We start from the raw sequence: 18193 nt of genomic DNA on the forward strand, positions 1-18193 counted from the left end.
AATAAAACTTCATTTGGATCCCACTCTATCTCCCCATGAGGAATCAAGCCGGCTTCCAACATAGTAACAGGCAAACATTCAAAGCCTACATAAACAATGCAGAGCTAGATATAAATCTATAATTATATATACTAATTTCACATATGCATTTACCCCTGAAACATTTGCAAATCCCCCCTCTCTCTATGTGTGTGTGTGTGTTCATTTCCCCCCTGTAATATTTGCAAGCCCTATATATAGGTAGGTAAGAATATATTCATATCTATCCAGACATCTCTCTTTATATAGATATTTGCAGAAACTTGCAAATATATGAGGGTAAATTCATATATAAAAATAACGTATATGTATGGCTACAGATACACAGGTACATGGATCTCTATGTATAAAGGATTTGCAAAGACCTGCAAACATATGAGGGGAAAATTCATATATAAAATTAATGTATATAGATAGATACACATATAAAGATACATAGAGATTGCAAAAGGGAGATGTTGACAAGCTGGAAAGCGTCCAGAGGAGGGCGAATAAAATGATCAAGGGTCTGGAGAACAAGCCGTATAAGGAGCGGCTTAAAGAACTAGGCATGTTTAGCCTGCAGAAGAGAAGGCTGAGAGGAGACATGATAGCCATGTACAAATATGAGAAGGGAAGTCATAGGGAGGAGGGAGCAAACTTGTTTTCTGCTGCCCTGCAGACTAGGACACGGAACAACAGCTTCAAACTACAGGAAAGGAGATTCCACCTGAACATCAGGAAGAACTTCCTCACTGTGAGAAGGGCTGTTCAGCAGTGGAACTCTCTCCCCCAGACTGTGGTGGAGGCTTTTAAGCAGAGGCTGGATGGCCATCTGTCGGGGGTGCTTTGAATGCGATTTTCTGCTTCTTGGCAGGGGGTTGGACTGGATGGCCCATGAGGTCTCTTCCAACTCTACGATTCTATGATTCATAAATAAGGGCTGAAAAACTTGGCTTATCTTCGAGTATATACGGTATGTTGAATTGGGTAAGACTCCATGACAGATTCATTGAAAAGCTATAGCAAAATGTTTTCGTAGTTTGATAGACTTTTCCTATGTTTTTATGATAGAACTAATTAGTAAAGGACATTTGTAACCCAGGAACAAATATCGTGTTACATAGTGATGGGCCCAGTCTACTTGTGCTGTCTCGATCCCAACTCTCCCCTTTCTCCCCACAGGGCCCAGGAGACTTCTCCCGCCTGCCTCCCTTGCCAAAGGCCCGTTTGCATCCCGGCCCGGCGGAGCGCTTCCAGGGCACGCTCCCCCCGCAGAAGCTGACGCTGGCGGTGGCCAGCCTGGAACGGCCCAAAGGCACTGCCCTCCGATGGGGCGTCCTGGACCCGGACCCCCGCTGTGCCACCGTAGAGAGCTTCCACCTCTTCCTCTGCCAGGAAGAAGGCGGCACTGGCGGTAGTAGGAGGGGCACCCTGTCTGCTTGGAGGGAGACCCACTGCATCCCGGCCGTCTCGCTCTCCATGGCCTGCTCCCTGGCCGACTTTCCCCCCTCTACCTGGTGCTACTTCGCCATGCGGGCCAGGGACGTCTACGGCCGAGAGGGGCCCTTCAGCGAGATTCGCTCCGTCTTCACCACATAGGCACCGAGGCACGCTTCTCCGCCATTTCACCATTCAAGGTTCCTCTTTCCACTGTCAGTGTTCTGAGTTGAGGTTCTTTAGGGAGCGCGAGGTCATGTTGTTGCTGGCAACGTTGTCGCCGTCGAGTTCACTCTAGGGTTTAGTTTGAACTTTAAAAGGTGGCGGGACTCTCACCCGCTTTCCTCTAAAGAAATTCAGAGTGAAACCCAAAGCGGACCAGAACTCTTACTTCCCCAAAGACATCTAAGTCGATGATAACTGGAGCCCATGTTGCATGAGATGCCTTTCAAGAAGTAAGAGTTTAATTCAGCTCAAATTATATGCATCACCCAGATTCTGGGGACATTATTTCTTTGGTGCTATAATGCCCAACATTCTCCAGGTGTTGGGGAATAGGGGATATGTAGTGCACAAATGTAATTGGGATAGAGGTGAGAAATGTGAAGCATCCATCTGCTGATGCGGAAAGAAAGGTGCTTCGTTTTGTTTTGTTCCTTAAAGTGCCTTTTAAGTTGGGGCTCCTTGCACCTTCGAGCAAAGCAACCAATGCACAGTAAGCTAAAAACCAAAGAGAAAGACTGAACGGTTTAACTGAGTCGCCTGGCCTGTGATTCGTGCTGAAGTCTTGTGCCAGGCCCAACATTCTCATCTTGTGGCCTTTGGTCCTCCAAAGTGCCACTTTCAATGAGAATAATACCAGGGTGGTTTTGCTCAAAACCTAGAAATGTTCATAAATGTGAATATTATAGTACTGGTTAAGTTAAATGCTGTATGTATCCCTTAATAAATGTGTTCTGCCTCCATAATTGCCAACCTCCAGGCATTTTGGACTCCAGCATTTTGGCTGGAGACATTCTGAATTGCCAAAAGGCCAATATAATTCCATGTGTTGGAATAAGGGCACAACTTTGGTATTATTACATCTTTTACAGCTGTTCCCAACCCTCCTTGTAGGAACTTTCCTTCTCGCTTTTGGATCCTGGGATTTGCAGCCCAGTAGCCTAGAAAGCCCTGGATGGGAAGGAAGCCAATAAATTGGGGCATCGAAAGCTTCCATTTCAAATCAGACCCAAAGAGCCAACACCGGTACCTTGTTCTTGGTAACTTTTATTTCCATATACACCAGGGGTATATATATATATATATAATACAAAACAATAGAGGCACAGTCGGTAGGGTTAAAGCTAGCCATCTTGGGGAGGGGAAATTGTCCAAAATCCAGAAGGCCTGGCAGTTCTCTTTGGGTGCTGAGTTCGAAAGGCCTTTCTTCTGGATTATTCCAAGCCGAGAAGATGACGCAAAGGCAGTAAGAAGCATGGGTTGTTTGCTCGCCGGCGGTCAGTTTTCTTATGTTGAAGGACAATTTGGCAGGGTTCTCAGGTTCTGTTGCGCGACTGGCTGTTTTGCTCTCAGATGTGACCTTTTCACTACTGTATGTACAAATAAAAGAGGCAGGTTTTGTTTCAATGGTGAAGGCTGTTTCTGGATTGGGTCTTTGGCACCGCAATCCCGTTCCTCCTGGAGCGTTTTTGTGGGGGATCCAATGGGTTCTTGCAGGATCTCGGCCCTCTCCTGCTTTACGTTTCAGAGTCCTTGAAAAACCACAAAGACATCAATTGCAGGCGGGTGACACATTTCAGGCGTCCAAAGGCTGCAGAGGAAGGAAGTCACTATTTGGCAGCGGTTAATGGCAAATTTGCCATTGTAGCAAATGGTTGTCATTGTTTTCCTTCCTCCAAACACCTCCTTATTGAAGTGTGAAATGAACTGGGCTCCATGGGATGCTAAATCTGAACTTAAAATCTCCTTTAGGGCTGGCATGATTGAAGGTAGATCCTTTCCATTGGGTTAAATGGAATTTTGACCTCTTAGAGATGCCCTTCGAGAGAAGTGAGTTTTTAAAAGGCCCCAGTTGCAGTCACTGAGTTCCTTTTGAAATCTGCTTCTCTAAAAGGGCACCTTTTGGAGGTTTTAAAAAAAGGCCTGACTTGCTGAATGCGCTCTTTGCTCTGTTAATTTCCTCATTTAAAACCAGCCCTTTGGAGCCTCACCTCTGGAGCAGCAGAGGTGGACTTGGCATGTAAATGCATGGCATTGAAAGTGCTGCTGAGCTGGCATTTCCCTGCCCAAAGGACCTGCTTCATGCCATAGACTTGAGTCAGACCATCCAGCCAGGTCCACCCTACTCTGACTGGTTTTACAAAAGGAAATTAAGATTATTTCCACCTCTCTAGCTGTACCATTAAGAATCCTGGAGCTTAACCTTGCATATTGAATGTTTTCAAGTCTCATTTCCGCAGATTGCATTTGCCAACCTGCCCTTCCTCTGAAAGAGCGACTTGCCCAAGGCTATCCACTGGGTTTTTAAAGCTGAAAGGAAGACTCAAACCCTGGTTCTAATCCAACCCTAAAACCATGTTATCACTGGTTTAAGGAACTGTAAATGCTGAAGCGATGGATGCAAAAGATCCAGCCAGACAAGGAATTATTTTGGGTTGTTCCAGATATTCAAATAAGTATTTATCAGACTCTGGTCTTGCAGCTGGACTTCAGCTCCCAGAATCCCCAAGCATTGGCCAAAGGAGCAAAGACTTCTGGGAGTTGACGTCCAAAACTAGAGTTTGGGAATCACCAAAATAGACTGAAGTTACAAGGAAAGAAGAATTGGGGATTGGACTGTAAGAGCTGTTCAGGAGCGGACTGCTTCAAATGGCTCCTCCATCTTTGGAGGTCTATGAACAGAGTTTGGATGGACATCTTTAAATGGTGTTTGAATTTGTTGTCGAAGGCTTTCATGGCTGGGATCACAGGGTTGTTGTATGTTTTCCAGGCTGTATGGCAATGTTCTAGAAGTATTCTCTCCTGACGTTTCAGCCACATCTATGGCAGGCATCCTCAGAGGTTGTGAGGATGCCTGCCATAGATGTGGGCGAAACGTCAGGAGAGAATACTTCTAGAACATGGCCATACAGCCCGGAAAACATATAACAACCCAGTGTTTGAATTGTGGATTCCTACCTGGCAGAATAGAGTCAGACTAGATGGCACCTGGAGGTCCCTTCCAACTATTGGTTGAGACTCTTATGAGATATTCATTGAAAAACTAGAACAAATTGTGCTGCAGGATGTCCCTTCCACAGAAACAAAGTTTTTACAGCTTAATAGACTTTTCCCATGGTTTTATGACAGAACCAATTAGGAAATGACATTTATAACCCAGGAAAAAAACATTGTGTTCCATAGTGTTATTCTAAGTGGCAAGCCATGAGCCCCCCATCTCCCCTCTTGCTTATAGACCTATTATTATTATTATTCTATTTATTTATATCCAACTTTTTGATTGAGATGGGTTCTCTCCATGATTATTGGGCTCAATGGTTTGCAGAGAGCCAAGGTGTCTCCGATCCACCTGCTGTTTTTTTTTCCCCAAAATAACCTTTTGTTTCCTAAGCCAGGGCATAAAAACCCTAACTTTCCCTGCAGAAACATGCTTGGGGTTATATATACAAAGGTAGGGCTGCGTGGGTGCTGCATGGCTACCTGCGTCCGTCCATTATTTGCGCTTCCTCAATATGAGGTACATGATCCCGCTGAGGAAGGTGAAGGCGAAGGCGACCCAGGCCAGGATGTAGGAGTAGCCGTACTCGCCATATTCGACTTTGAAGAGGCCAAGGTTGTTGCCCTTGTGGATCTCCTCCCGCCGGTCGGTGTAGATGGAGGCCGCAATCATGACGCAGAGGCCTGCGGAGCAGAAGAACAAGACAGTTCTAGGCTGCATCCAGAGGTGTACAACATCTAGAACATGTAGAGAAGCTCCTCTTTGCGGGGTTCCCATCCCCATGTTTAACGGAGATACTCACACGAGAGAAACTGGAGGAGGGAGGTCAGGACAAAGCGTTCGCCTTGCTTCAGGCGGAAGAGCTGGAGGATGAAGACGAAAAAGGCCACGCAGCAAAGGATGGTGGACAGGACCATTGTGGCCTGGATGGCCTGGATCGACGAATAGTCTGGAATAATAAGAACAACGATGATGGAACTCCGTAGGGGTTTACATTACTATAAGCGGACTTGCATTATATTAAGGGCAACCTCTTAATGTCTGTATCCAATAAAGGGCTAAACATATTATGAGACAATTCATTGTGAGGAAAAGACCACCACGCTTCGCAAAGCAGAGAAATTGCAATACCATTCTCACCTTGGGTTTGGCATCAGAGGCTAGGACTTAAAAAGGAGATCTCACCTGATCATGAGTAAGAACTAGCTGACCGTAAGAAGTGCTGTTTAACAGCAGAAAACTCTGCCTTGAAGTCCCGTGGAGGCTCCTTCTTTGGAGGCTTCTAAACAGGAGCTGGATGGCCCATGTGGTCTTTGCCAACTCTTACACTATATAATCAAATTTGGAACAAAAATCTGTTCCTGGTTTGAAAATACTATTTCCTTCTTAATTGTGCAGTCCTTACTTTGAGTTGTTGTTCTACTCCAGAAGCTGCTTTTGTGGCTGCCGCAAACTATGTCAAGTTGGTTGAAATTCAATGAGGTATTCATTCAAGAATGAGCAAACTGCTGCAGGATGTCCCTCCCGCAAAAAAAGTTTTGGAGTTTAATAAACTTTTTTTACAATAGACATGACATTTATAACCCAGGAACAAAAAAATGTGTTACATAGTGTTATCCTTCTAGGAACCCTGGTGGCGAAGTGTGTTAAAGCACTGAGCTGCTGAACTTGCAGACTGAAAGGTCCCAGGTTCAAATTCTGGGAGCGGAGTGAGCACCCGCTGTTAGCTCCATCTTCTGCCAACCTAGCAGTTCGAAAACATGCCAATGTGAGTAGATCAATAGGTACTGCTCCAGCAGGAAGGTAACGGCGCTCCATGCAGTGGCCAGTGGCCACATGACCTTGGAGGTGTCTACGGACAACGCTGGCTCTTCGGCTTAGAAATGGAGATGAGCACCAACCCCCAGAGTCAGACATGACTGGACTTAACGTCAGGGGAAACCTTTACCTTTTAGTGTTATCCTAAATTTGGATTCTCATCCTATGTTTGGAGTCTCTCCTTACATTTTTGGCTTCTCCTCTTTGCCTTTGCCAAGCCTGCTCAGGTAGCCACGCTTGGACCACTTCCACCTCCAAGCCATTCCTTGTTCTTCCCCCCCTTCCTTCGCCACAAGCTTTATTTTCCGTCCCACTTTTCCTCCTCGGGGCCCACATGCATCCTGCCTTTTTGCCTGCAAAGCGAGGAAAGCTGCCCTCCCTTTGACAGCTCTCCAGAGAGCCCTTCCTCTCCAAAACACAGCTTCCGGGCAGAGGAAGGGAACCTCCCTTCTTCCTCTCCTGTAGCAGGAGCGGATCCCGTTTGACCCACTGAATTTGTCTAAATGGGAGGATCAGTTTCGATGTGTGAACTTACCCGGGAAGCTGTCGTTGAGCGCCGTACAGTTTGTGACATTGAAACACCGGTCCCAGATGTCTGTATAGAGTCCATCTCCGACCCACCAGGCCTGAAATATGAAAAAGGGGTGAGAATGGCACACACACAAAGACTGTCGACATATTATTATTATTATTAATAATAATTGTAATAATAATAATAATATCTGCGCGCATCATCCGAAAATACATCACACAGTCCTAAACGCTTGGGAAGTGTTCGACTTGTGATTTTATGATACGAAATCCAGCTTATCTATCTAGTTTGCTGTGAAGACCAAAATCCACTGCTTATGGTGATATGAAAATAATTAAACAAATTCAATATATATATTACAATTACAATATATTATTATTTTGAGAAGTGGATACTCGCTACAGAATAAAACTCCTTGCAGAGTACATGGTTCAATAGAGACAAGCTGATCCACCTATGCAGAAAACTGTTGGTGAATTTCTCAAAAGTTGAACCTTTTCTGTTCATTTAAACCCAACCGCCTGACGAAGACTCCTATGAGTCGAAAGTGGTTGCAGGTTTGAGTCAAGTTATATGGGAACTGGAGTCTACTCATATATAATAAAGAACAGAACATTTACTCACATGAAAAACTTGTCCTTATACTTCAAGAGAAGAACCGCTGATTTCTACTTATATGCGATTGGGACAGTCCTGTTTTTTGGATATATGTTATTGTAATATATATATTGAATTTGTTTAATTATTTTCATATCACCACAAGCAGTGGATTTTGGTCTTCACAGTTTTAGGAGAACCCATTGTCCTTTTAGGTATCTTGTTTGCTGTGTCATACAATAAAATAATAATAATAATTTATTTATTTATTACCGCTTCTCCCTGCGGCTCAAGGTGGGATACAACATCATTAAAACAAGAGGCAAAACACTATTTTAAAGGACATACGACAAAATACACAGAGTTAAAATACAAGTTAAAATTCACTGGTAAAGTGCAAGTTAAAACTGGCATGAAAAGTCATCTCTATATCAATGGTCACAGAATAGTGCAGGAATATACTGAACTAAACACACAGCCTGAAAGACACACAACAACCCTGTGATTCCGGCCATGGAAGCCTTTGACAACATATACTTTTGTTTCCCCTTTCACTATTTCTGTCGTTGTTTAAACAATTTGCTTCAATTCAGTTGGACTTTAGATGCCGTGTTTGATATTTGGGATTGTCAGGAAAAGCAAGTTTCTTTTCTCCTGTCACAAAGCAGAGCTGCTTGTCTGCAGAGACAATACACATTGAGATTCTCTAATTGTAAACAAAAGGTTCTACAATTAATATTGATTATGTAGTCCCTGGTTTTTCCAAATCTGTATTCTTCCCACACTTTGCCATCTATGTCCTCGCTTACCCATGTTTTGTTTGGAACTTAATATTTATGGCCAGGTTTTAAAGTAATTGCTGTGTTTTATGTTTTCTGTCATTTTATTTATATTTATATTGTTTATATTGTTTTAATTCATAGATTGTGTTTCAACCTATGTTATCGCTGGGCTCGTCCCCATGTGAGCCGCCCCGAGTCCCTTCGGGGAGATGGTGGCAGGATATGAGAATAAAATTATTATTATTATTATTATTATTATTATTATTATTATTATTATTATTATTATTATTGGGTTGTTGTATGTCTTTCGGGCTGTGTCGCCATGTTCTAGAAGTATTCTCTCCTGACGTTTCGCCCACATCTATGGCAGGCATCCTCAGAGGTTGTGAGGTATGGATAGAGAGAATACTTCTGGAACATGGCCACACAGCCCAAAAGACATACAACAACCCTGTGATCCCGGCCATGAAAGCCTTCAACAACACATTATTATTATTATTATTATTATTATTATTATTATTATTATTATTATTATTATTAAACACTACATAGTTAAAGGCATCCAGAGATCAACTAGGAAACTGCAAACTAAAGAAAATGGTTTATGCATGGAGGAAACTAGAAAAATCAGCTGTGTACAACAATCAGGACAATTGAGTAGATGGGTCTAAAAGGAGTTGAATAGACAAGTATATACAGTAAATAGAATTGCAGAATTATAACTTTGCAACTAAAGGCCATCTAGTCCAAAGCTTGGACTGAATTTGGTAATATAATGAAAGGCTTCAGAAATATACACATTTCCGGGGAGGACTTACGCTGTCAATGGTGGCGATGAAGAGCAAGGTGGCGGAGGTGATGTGGAAGATGAGGATGAAGGCCAAAAGGATCAGCATTATTCGTGCCCAGGGAAGGAGCTACTCTAGGAGAAGTTACTTCTGTTTGAAAACAAAACGAAAAAGGATCCAGGTTATTCATGCTGCATCTACATTGTAGAGTGAGTGCAGTTTGACACCACTGCCTTGGATCAGCGCTGTGGGATCCTGGGAGTCGTCGTTTGAGCCTTCTCTGCTGAAGAGTCCAAACTACAGCTCCCAGGACTCTGTCGCCATTAAAGTGGGCTCAAACCATGTTTATTCTGCAGCGTGGATACACCATAAAAGTCCCTTTCTACATCACGAGAAAGGCAGGATCAAAATAAGAGCAATAAATAAAGAGAAGGAGTCCGATCTAGATTATTTTGGTACAATGTCATCTCAATAAAGGGTTTCCCTTTTTCAGTAAATCAGTACCCTAAATGGGAATGTTAAGACATCATTCACAACATGTTAAGCTACATTGGTTGCTTGACGGAGGAAGAATCAAATGCATTGAGTCTCCTTTAGCACAGAAAATGCACAATAACAACAACAACAAAGTATGGATTGTCAATGTAGCAATCTAGGTGACAGCAGGATTGAGGAGAAACAACTGGAAAAGCCGACACGATATGAGGATTTAAAGATGGAATTACAAAGACTCTGGCACAAGCCAATCAAAGTGGTCCCAATGGTGATCGGCACACTGGGTGCAGTGCCTAAAGGCCTTGGCCTGCACTTAAACACAATTGGCTCTGACAAAATTACCACCTGCCAGCTGCAGAAGGCCACATTACTGGGATCTGCATGCATTATTCGCCTAGACACAGTCCTAGACACTTGGGAAGTTTCCAATGTGTGATCCAATGCAACAGCCAGCAGACTGTCTGCCGTGGACTCATCTTGTTGTGTTTCAAATAATAAAAATAATAATAATAATGATGACCCAAAATGCAGACTGTGCAAGGAAACCGACAAAACCATTGATCATATCCTCAGCTGCTGTAAGAAAATTGCACAGACAGACTACAAACAGAGGCACAACCATGTGGCCCAAATGATTCATTGGAACTTATGCCTCAAGTACCACCTCCCAGCAGTAAAGAACTGGTGGGATCACAAACCTTCAAAAGTATTGGAAAATGAGCACGCAAAGATACTGTGGGAATCCAGACTGACAAAAGTTCTGGAACACAACACACCAGACATCACAGTTGTGGAAAAGAAAAAGGTTTGGATCATTGATGTTGCCATCCCAGGTGACAGTCGCATTGATGAAAAACAACAGGAAAAACTCAGCCGCTATCAGGACCTCAAGATGGAACTGCAAAGACTCTGGCAGAAACCAGTGCAGGTGGTCCCGGTGGTGATCGGCACATTGGGTGCCGTGCCAAAAGATCTCAGTTGACATTTGGAATCAACAGACATTGACAAAATTACGATCTGCCAACTGCAAAGGGCCATCCTCCTGGGATCTGCGCGCATCATCCAAATACATCACACAGTCCTAGACATTTAGGAAGTGTTCGACTTGTGATTCTGTGATACGAAATCCAGCATGTCTATCTTGTTTGCTGTGTCATACAAATAATAATAATAAGAAGAATAAGAATAAGAATAATTCGTCGATACATCACAGTCCTAGACACTTGAGAAGTGTTCAACTTGTGATTTTGTGATAAGAAACCCAGCATGTCTATCTTGTTTGCTGTGTCATACAAATAATAATAATAATAATAACAATAATAATAATAATAATAATAATAATAATAATAATAATTCGCCGATACATCACACAGTCCTAGACACTTGGGAACTGTCCGACATGTGATCCAATACAACAGCCAGCAGACTGTCTGGTGTGGACTCATCTTGTTGTGTTTCAAATAATAATAATAATAATTTAATAATACAGTAGAGTCTCACTTATCGAACATAAATGGGCCAGCAGAATGTTGGATAAGTGAATATGTTGGATAATAAGGAGGGATTAAGGAAAAGCCTATTACACATCAAATTAGGTTATGATTTTACAAATTAAGCACCAAAACATCATGTTTAACAACAAATTTAACAGAAAAAGTAGTTCAATACGCAGTAATGCTATGTAGTAATTACTGTATTTACGAATTTAGCACCAAAATATGATATAATGAAAACATTGACTACAAAAATGTGTTGGATAATCCAGAACGTTGGATAAGTGAGTGTTGGATAAGTGAGACTCTACTTTAAATGTATTTTACATATTCAACAATATTGGGAGGGCGTTAAGGGACCCTCCAACTGCACTATTGTATTGCAAAGCCCATTAAAGCTGTCTGGGCATGATGAGATTTGCAGTTCAACAGCATCCTATGAATCTGGCCATGTATAATGCAGCTAAGATAGAGAAAGCATACAATCCGGTTTCCAAAAAAATGAAACATATCCGGAGTAGAGCAGGACAGTCTTATTTCTTTGCATTGGAGGAGTATGTGCCTCACGCCTCTCACGAGGATGTCATTAAACCAATCAGCCCCAAACGAAGCTCCAGGAGACACTCCGGCCCTTCTCTCTCCAGAAAAGGACACCCATCAGAGTTGTCTTTGAAGGTCCTGATCTGGTTTCTGAAGTCTAATCTAGGCATGGGCAAGCTTGGGCCCTCCGGGTGTTTTGGACTTCAACTCCCACCATTCCTAACAGCCTACCGGCTGTTAGGAATGGTGGGAGTTGAAGTCCAAAACACCCGGAGGGCCCAAGCTTGCCCATGCCGAATCTACACAAGGAGATCTACAAGCAAGGAAGAGGTTGGCTGCTATTTCATGCCTAAGAAACACACACAAAAACACTGCCATTTCGGATCGACCTGTTTCGACAACACCTGGGTTCTTTTATCGTTGGAAATGCGAACAAACCGGGAGCGGATGAAGCAATCCTCGGAGAGGTGGGGCTGAATGATTGCTGCGGGCGATTTTCAGGGCGAAACTTTGGGAGAAAACAAGCAAACAGCACCGAGATTTGGGTTCAAATCCCTGTTGTGCTCTCTTTTTAAAAGTCCCAGAGGAAGGCAAAGAAGAAACCGTGCAAAGATTGAAAAGGGTGAGATTCCAAAGTCCTGACCTTCCTGTCCTGACCTTCTCAAATGGTCAACCGATGGAGAATCCTACAGTTGGAAGGAACCCCAAAGGTCATCCAATCCACCCCATCTGGCCAAGCACTATCCAAGTCCTCTTGATAGATGTCCATGAAAAACCTCCAGAGAAAGAGATTCCATCACAACTATTCCTCTGTCCAACCGTCCTCACCCTCTGGAAGATCTTCCTAACGTTGAGGTGGAATATCTTCTCCTGTACTTTGAATCCATGGCTCCATTGTGTCCCAGTCTCCGGAGCAGCAGAAAGGAAGCCATCTCCATCCTCAATATGACCACCTTCCCTTGTTACCTTCTCTTCTCTAAACTTATCTATCTCCTTAAGCCGTTCTTCAGAGGGATTCGTGGCTTTCAGTTCTTTGACCATTTTGGTGGCCCTTCATTGGGCTTCGTCTGTCTTGTCCACCTCCTTCTTGAATTGCTTTACTCCAAATCAGACACAGGGTTATTATTCCAGGGAAAGAGGCCCAAAGCAGAAGAAAATGGACCACAACTTCCCTGGATCTCAACACTGGACTCCTCTTGACTCAGCCTAGAATTGCATTGCCTTTTTTCGCTGCCACATCACACTGTTGGCTCGTGTTCAGTATATTCTACTAAGAATCCTTAGCCAGGTCTCACTCATCCTATTAGATCTCTGTATATTTCCATTTTTTCCTAAGTACAGTAGAGTCTCACTTATCCAAGCCTCGCTTATCCAAGCCTCTGGATTATCCAAGCCATTTTTGTAGTCAATGTCTTCAATATATCGTGATATTTTGGTGCTAAATTCGTAAATACAGTAATTACAACATAACATTACTGCGTATTGAACTACTTTTTCTGTCAAATTTGTTGTATAACATGTTTTGGTGCTTAATTTGTAAAAGCATAACCTAATTTGATGTTTAATAGGCTTTTCCTTAATCCCTCCTTATTATCCAAGATATTCACTTATCCAAGCTTTTGCCAGCCCGTTTAGCTTGGATAAGTGAGACTCTACTGTATTGTCCTTTTGACATTCGTTTTGGCTCTACATTGTGGATCCGGAACCTGTCTTTGGGGATATTCACTCCCAGTTTGGTGTCACCTGGAAAAGTGATCTGCATTGCCATCTATTCTGCCATCCAAGTCAGGTATGAAGCGGATGAAGAAGAACCTCCAAAAGGCCTTCGATGATTAATTATTGTTGGTCCGAACTATCTGCCCATTCAACAACAGGATACTTTGCCATTATTACTTTGCACTTTATTGACTACTTCGGTTGTGAAACTACCTCTCCCATTTGAAATATTCTGCACTTTGGCCCAGATCCATGTTTTAATCTCCTGTTTTTAACATTTTATGCTGTATGTTGATTCTTATGATGGCTTTATTGATGGTGATGTTTTATTGTTGGAATATTTGTTTCATTGTTTTATTGCTGTATGTGTCGGGCTACGCTCCGAGTCCCTCCGGGGAGATGGGGCGGGGTATAAAAATAAAGTTATTATTATTATTTTATTATGACACAGCAAACAAGATAGATATGCTGGATTTCATATCACAAAATCACAAGTCGAACACTTCCCAAGTGTCTAGGACTGTGTGATGTATTTTCGGATGATGCGTGCAGATCCCAGTCGGGTGGCCTTTTGCAGTTGGCAGATCGTAATTTTGTCAATGTCTATTGTTTCCAAATGCCGGCTGAGATCTTTTGGCATGGCACCCAATGTGCCCATCACCACCGGGACCACCTGCACTGGTTTCTGCCAGAGTCTTTGAAGTTCAATCTTGAGGTCCTGAGAGCGGCTGAGTTTTTCCTGTTGTTTTTCGTCAATGCGACTGTCACCTGGGATGGCGACATCAATGATCCAAACCTTTTTCTTTTCCACAACTGTGATGTCTGGTGTGTGGTGTTCCAGAACTTTGTCAGTCTGGATTCGGAAGTCCCACAGTATCTTTGCGTGCTCATTTTCCAATACTTTTGCAGGTTTGTGATCCTACCAGTTCTTTGCTGCTGGGAGGTGGTACTTGAGGCATAAGTTCCAATGAATCATCTGGGCCACATAGTTGTGCCTCTGTTTGTAGTCTGTCTGTGCAGTTTTCTTACAGCAGCTGAGGATATGATCCATGGTTTCGTCAGTTTCCTTGCACAGTCTGCATTTTGGGTCAACAGCTGATTTTTCGATCTTGGCCTTAATTGCATTTGTTCTGATGATAAGTTATTATAATAATAACTTATTATATAATGATAATAATAGTAATAATAATAATAATAATAATTTATTATTATTATTATTATTATTATTATTATTATTATTATTATTATTATTATTATTATTATAATAATAACCACTCCTGGCCATTGTTTCCCTTTTCTTTCTTTAAGAAGAGGCCCTTCAGTTCCCATTCATGGGCGAAGCCAGTCGCTGTCATGACCAGTGAGTGATGGGTTAAGCCTTAGCCAAACTTTCTCAGGCCTTGGAGAAGTACACACCATCCTGAGCATTAACCTGATCCTTTCCCAGCTGCTTCTAAAGCGTCTTGGCATCATTTCCCCCTGAAGCCTAGGACTCAAAAAAGGCTTGCAAATCATAATGAAAAGCAGTGCAATTAAAACCGGTCCAGGAATGAGCCATCCAGATCGGCAAAGCTTATACTATGCAATATAATTTTGTTCCTGGGTTGCAAATGTTATTTCCTAATTGGTTCTATCATTAAAACGTGGAAAAGTTGATTAAAACTGCAAAAATTTTGTTTTGCGGGACATCCTGCAGCACATTTTGCTATAGTTTTCCAATGAAGTCTCAACCAATTCAATAGAGTTTGCGGCAGCCACAAAAACAAAGTTTCCGGAGCAGAACAAAGTTTCAAAGTAAGGACCGCACAATTAAACAGGAAATAACACTTTCAAACCAGGAACAGAAAATCTTTTCAGATTTCGTTACCTAGTGTTATAGATGTAAACATACCTAATGTACTCAAATCTAATGCTCACCTTTGTTGGCTAAATGACCTCACCAAAATGAGGCTGCACATTAGATTTGAGTCCTGTTAGTGCTGAGCCAAAGCAAAAGGGGAAGCTGCTTCAGGAGCATTTGGAGCTTCTATTCAATTCTATTCACTTTTAATTTAATTACAGTAGTCTCACTTATCCAACGCTCGCTTATCCAACGTTCTGGATTATCCAACGCATTTTTGTAGTCAATGTTTTCAATATATCGTGATATTTTGGTGCTAAATTCATAAATACAGTAATTACTACATAGCATTACTGCGTATTGAACTACTTTTTCTGCCAAATTTGTTGTCTAACATGATGTTTTGGTGCTTCATTTGTAAAATCATAACCTATTTTGATGGTTAATAGGCTTTTCCTTAATGCATCCTTATTATCCAACATATTTGTTTATCCAACATTCTGCCGTCCCATTTATGTTGGATAAGTGAGACTCTACTGTACCATGGCTCAATGCTATGCAATGCTGGGATTAGTAGTTTCAAATCAAATGGTAAAAATGGGAAGGCAGAGGATTAATCTACATCAGAACATTCAGAATGTATCCACGGCACTATGTAGCAGAATTTGAAATAATGTTCTATTTCTGGTTTGAAAGTGTTATTTCCTGTGTAATTGTGTGGTCCTTACTTGGAAAGTACCATAGTTTTTCTACTCCAGAAACTTCGTTTTCGTGGCTGCCACAAACTCGGTTGAATTGGTTGAGACTCAATGAGAAATTCATTTTTAAAAACTATCGCAAAATGTGTTGCAGGATGTTACTCCCTCAAAGCTAAAGTTTTTGTGGTTTAATAAACTTTTTCCATGTTTTTATGATAGAACCAATTATAAAATGACATTTATAACCCAGGAATAAAAATCATGTTACATAGTGTAGTGGGCAGGATTTCGACCCATGTTTTCGTGCAATGTTCTGCAGGAGGCGAATCTTATTTTTCTTTCTGAGTTTTTGGCGCAATCCATTCTACTTTCTTCCTCTTTGTGATTCCGCACGAAATCAGTCCATATGGTTTTGGAACTGAGGCAAAAGATACCATTCAGGAGAAGCACCCCATACGTGACCCGGCCCTCGTTCGCTCCCATTATTATTTCTCTGGAACACACTTGATCTTTACAGTCTGAAGAGAGAGTCAAAGAGAGAAACAGAGAGACTTTTGTTGCTGCAGATCACAAGGAAACAGCATCCCGTCCGTGACTCGTGCCTCTAGACGTCTCCCTTTCTGCGCTTCACGCGTTTGGGTCCACGTCGCCATTCATCCTCTATCATCCCACTTTTTCCCGCTCATAGAATCATAGAATCATAGAATAGTAGAGTTGGAAGAGACCTCATGGGCCATCTAGTCCAACCCCCTGCCAAGAAGCAGGAAATCGCATTCAAAGCACCCCCGACAGATGGCCATCCAGCCTCTGTTTAAAAGCCTCCAAGGAAGGAGCCTCCACCACGGCCCCGGGGAGAGAGTTCCACTGTCGAACAGCCCTCACAGTGAGGAAGTTCTTCCTGATGTTCAGGTGGAATCTCCTTTCCTGTAGTTTGAAGCCATTGTTCCGTGTCCTAGTCTGCAGGGCAGCAGAAAACAAGCTTGCTCCCTCCTCCCTATGACTTCCCTTCACGTATTTGTACATGGCTGTCATGTCTCCTCTCAGCCTTCTCTTCTGCAGGCTAAACATGCCCAGCTCTTTAAGCCGCTCCTCATAGGGCTTGTTCTCCAGACCCTTAATCATTTTAGTCGCCCTCCTCTGGACGCTTTCCAGCTTGTCAACATCTCCCTTCAACTGCGGTGCCCAGAATTGGACACAGTGTGATTCCAGGTAAAGTGGTCTGACCAAGGCAGAATAGAGGGGAGCAGGACTTCCCTGGATCTAGACGCTATTCCCCTATTGATGCAGGCCAGAATCCCGTTGGCTTTCTTAGCAGCCGCATCACATTGTTGGCTCATGTTTAACTTGTTGTCCACGAGGACTCCAAGGTCTTTTTCGCACACACTGCTGTCAAGCCAGGCATCGTCCCCCATTCTGTATCTTTGATTTCCATTTTTTCTTCCGAAGTGAAGTATCTTGCATTTGTCCCTGTTGAACTTCATTTTGTTAGTTTCGGCCCATCTCTCTAGTCTGTCAAGATCGTTTTGAATTCTGCTCCTGTCTTCTGGAGTGTTGGCTCTCCCTCCCAGTTTGGTGTCATCTGCAAACTTGATGATCGTGCCTTCTAACCCTTGGTCTAAGTCATTAATAAAGATGTTGAACAGAACCGGGCCCAGGACAGAACCCTGCGGCACTCCACTCGTGACTTCTTTCCAAGATGAAGACGACGCATTGCTGAGCACCTTTTGGGTTCGTTCGCTTAGCCAATTACAGATCCACCTAAACGTAGTTTTGTCTAGCCCACATTTTACTAGTTTGTTTGCCAGAAGGTTGTGAGGGACTTTGTCGAAGGCTTTACTGAAATCCAGGTACGCTACATCTACGGCATTCCCTGTATCGACCAAAATGTCCCGGTTTCCCTTCCCAGTTTCTGCTTTTCCTTCAATTTGTGCTCAACTCAGCAGAAAAGAAGGCAGAGCCTTGCGTTTATTTTCCTAAAATCTAAAATCCCATCTCAGGGAGTTCCGCAGGATGGAAGCAGCCACAGAACAGCCTTGCCTCGCATGCCTTCTCCTATCAAGATTAAGCTAATAAATAAGATCCAAGTTAAAACCTTGTTTCAGGGAGTTCCAGAGCTCCTTGAAAGGCCCTACCTCTCATGGCGTCTCCCCATAAAAGTGCTGAGAGCAAGACAGATCCTGAAACTCATCGAGGGAAGGATGCTCCTCCAGACAGCG

At 42.8% G+C, this 18193-nt stretch overlaps 1 protein-coding gene across 3 annotated transcripts in view; it reads right to left on the reverse strand.

The window, feature by feature from the left end:
- Positions 1–18193, reverse strand: part of emp2 (epithelial membrane protein 2) — a 46229-nt gene that overhangs the window by 9416 nt on the left and 18620 nt on the right. For 2 of the 3 annotated variants that reach the window (XM_062964704.1, XM_062964703.1), the window contains exons 2-6: positions 9226–9345; positions 7032–7122; positions 5481–5627; positions 5161–5361; positions 2710–3212 (exon numbers count right to left, since the gene is read on the reverse strand). In XM_062964704.1, the coding sequence (XP_062820774.1) occupies positions 5174–5361; positions 5481–5627; positions 7032–7122; positions 9226–9303 (504 nt within the window). In that variant the 5' untranslated portion in view covers positions 9304–9345 and the 3' untranslated portion in view covers positions 2710–3212; positions 5161–5173. Of the gene's footprint in view, positions 1–2709; positions 3213–5160; positions 5362–5480; positions 5628–7031; positions 7123–9225; positions 9346–18193 lie in introns of those variants that run through there. The other variant, XM_062964705.1, reaches the window with a different exon arrangement.

The sequence above is a fragment of the Anolis carolinensis genome, unplaced genomic scaffold, assembly GCF_035594765.1.
Source record: "Anolis carolinensis isolate JA03-04 unplaced genomic scaffold, rAnoCar3.1.pri scaffold_13, whole genome shotgun sequence".
NCBI lineage: Eukaryota > Metazoa > Chordata > Lepidosauria > Squamata > Dactyloidae > Anolis > Anolis carolinensis.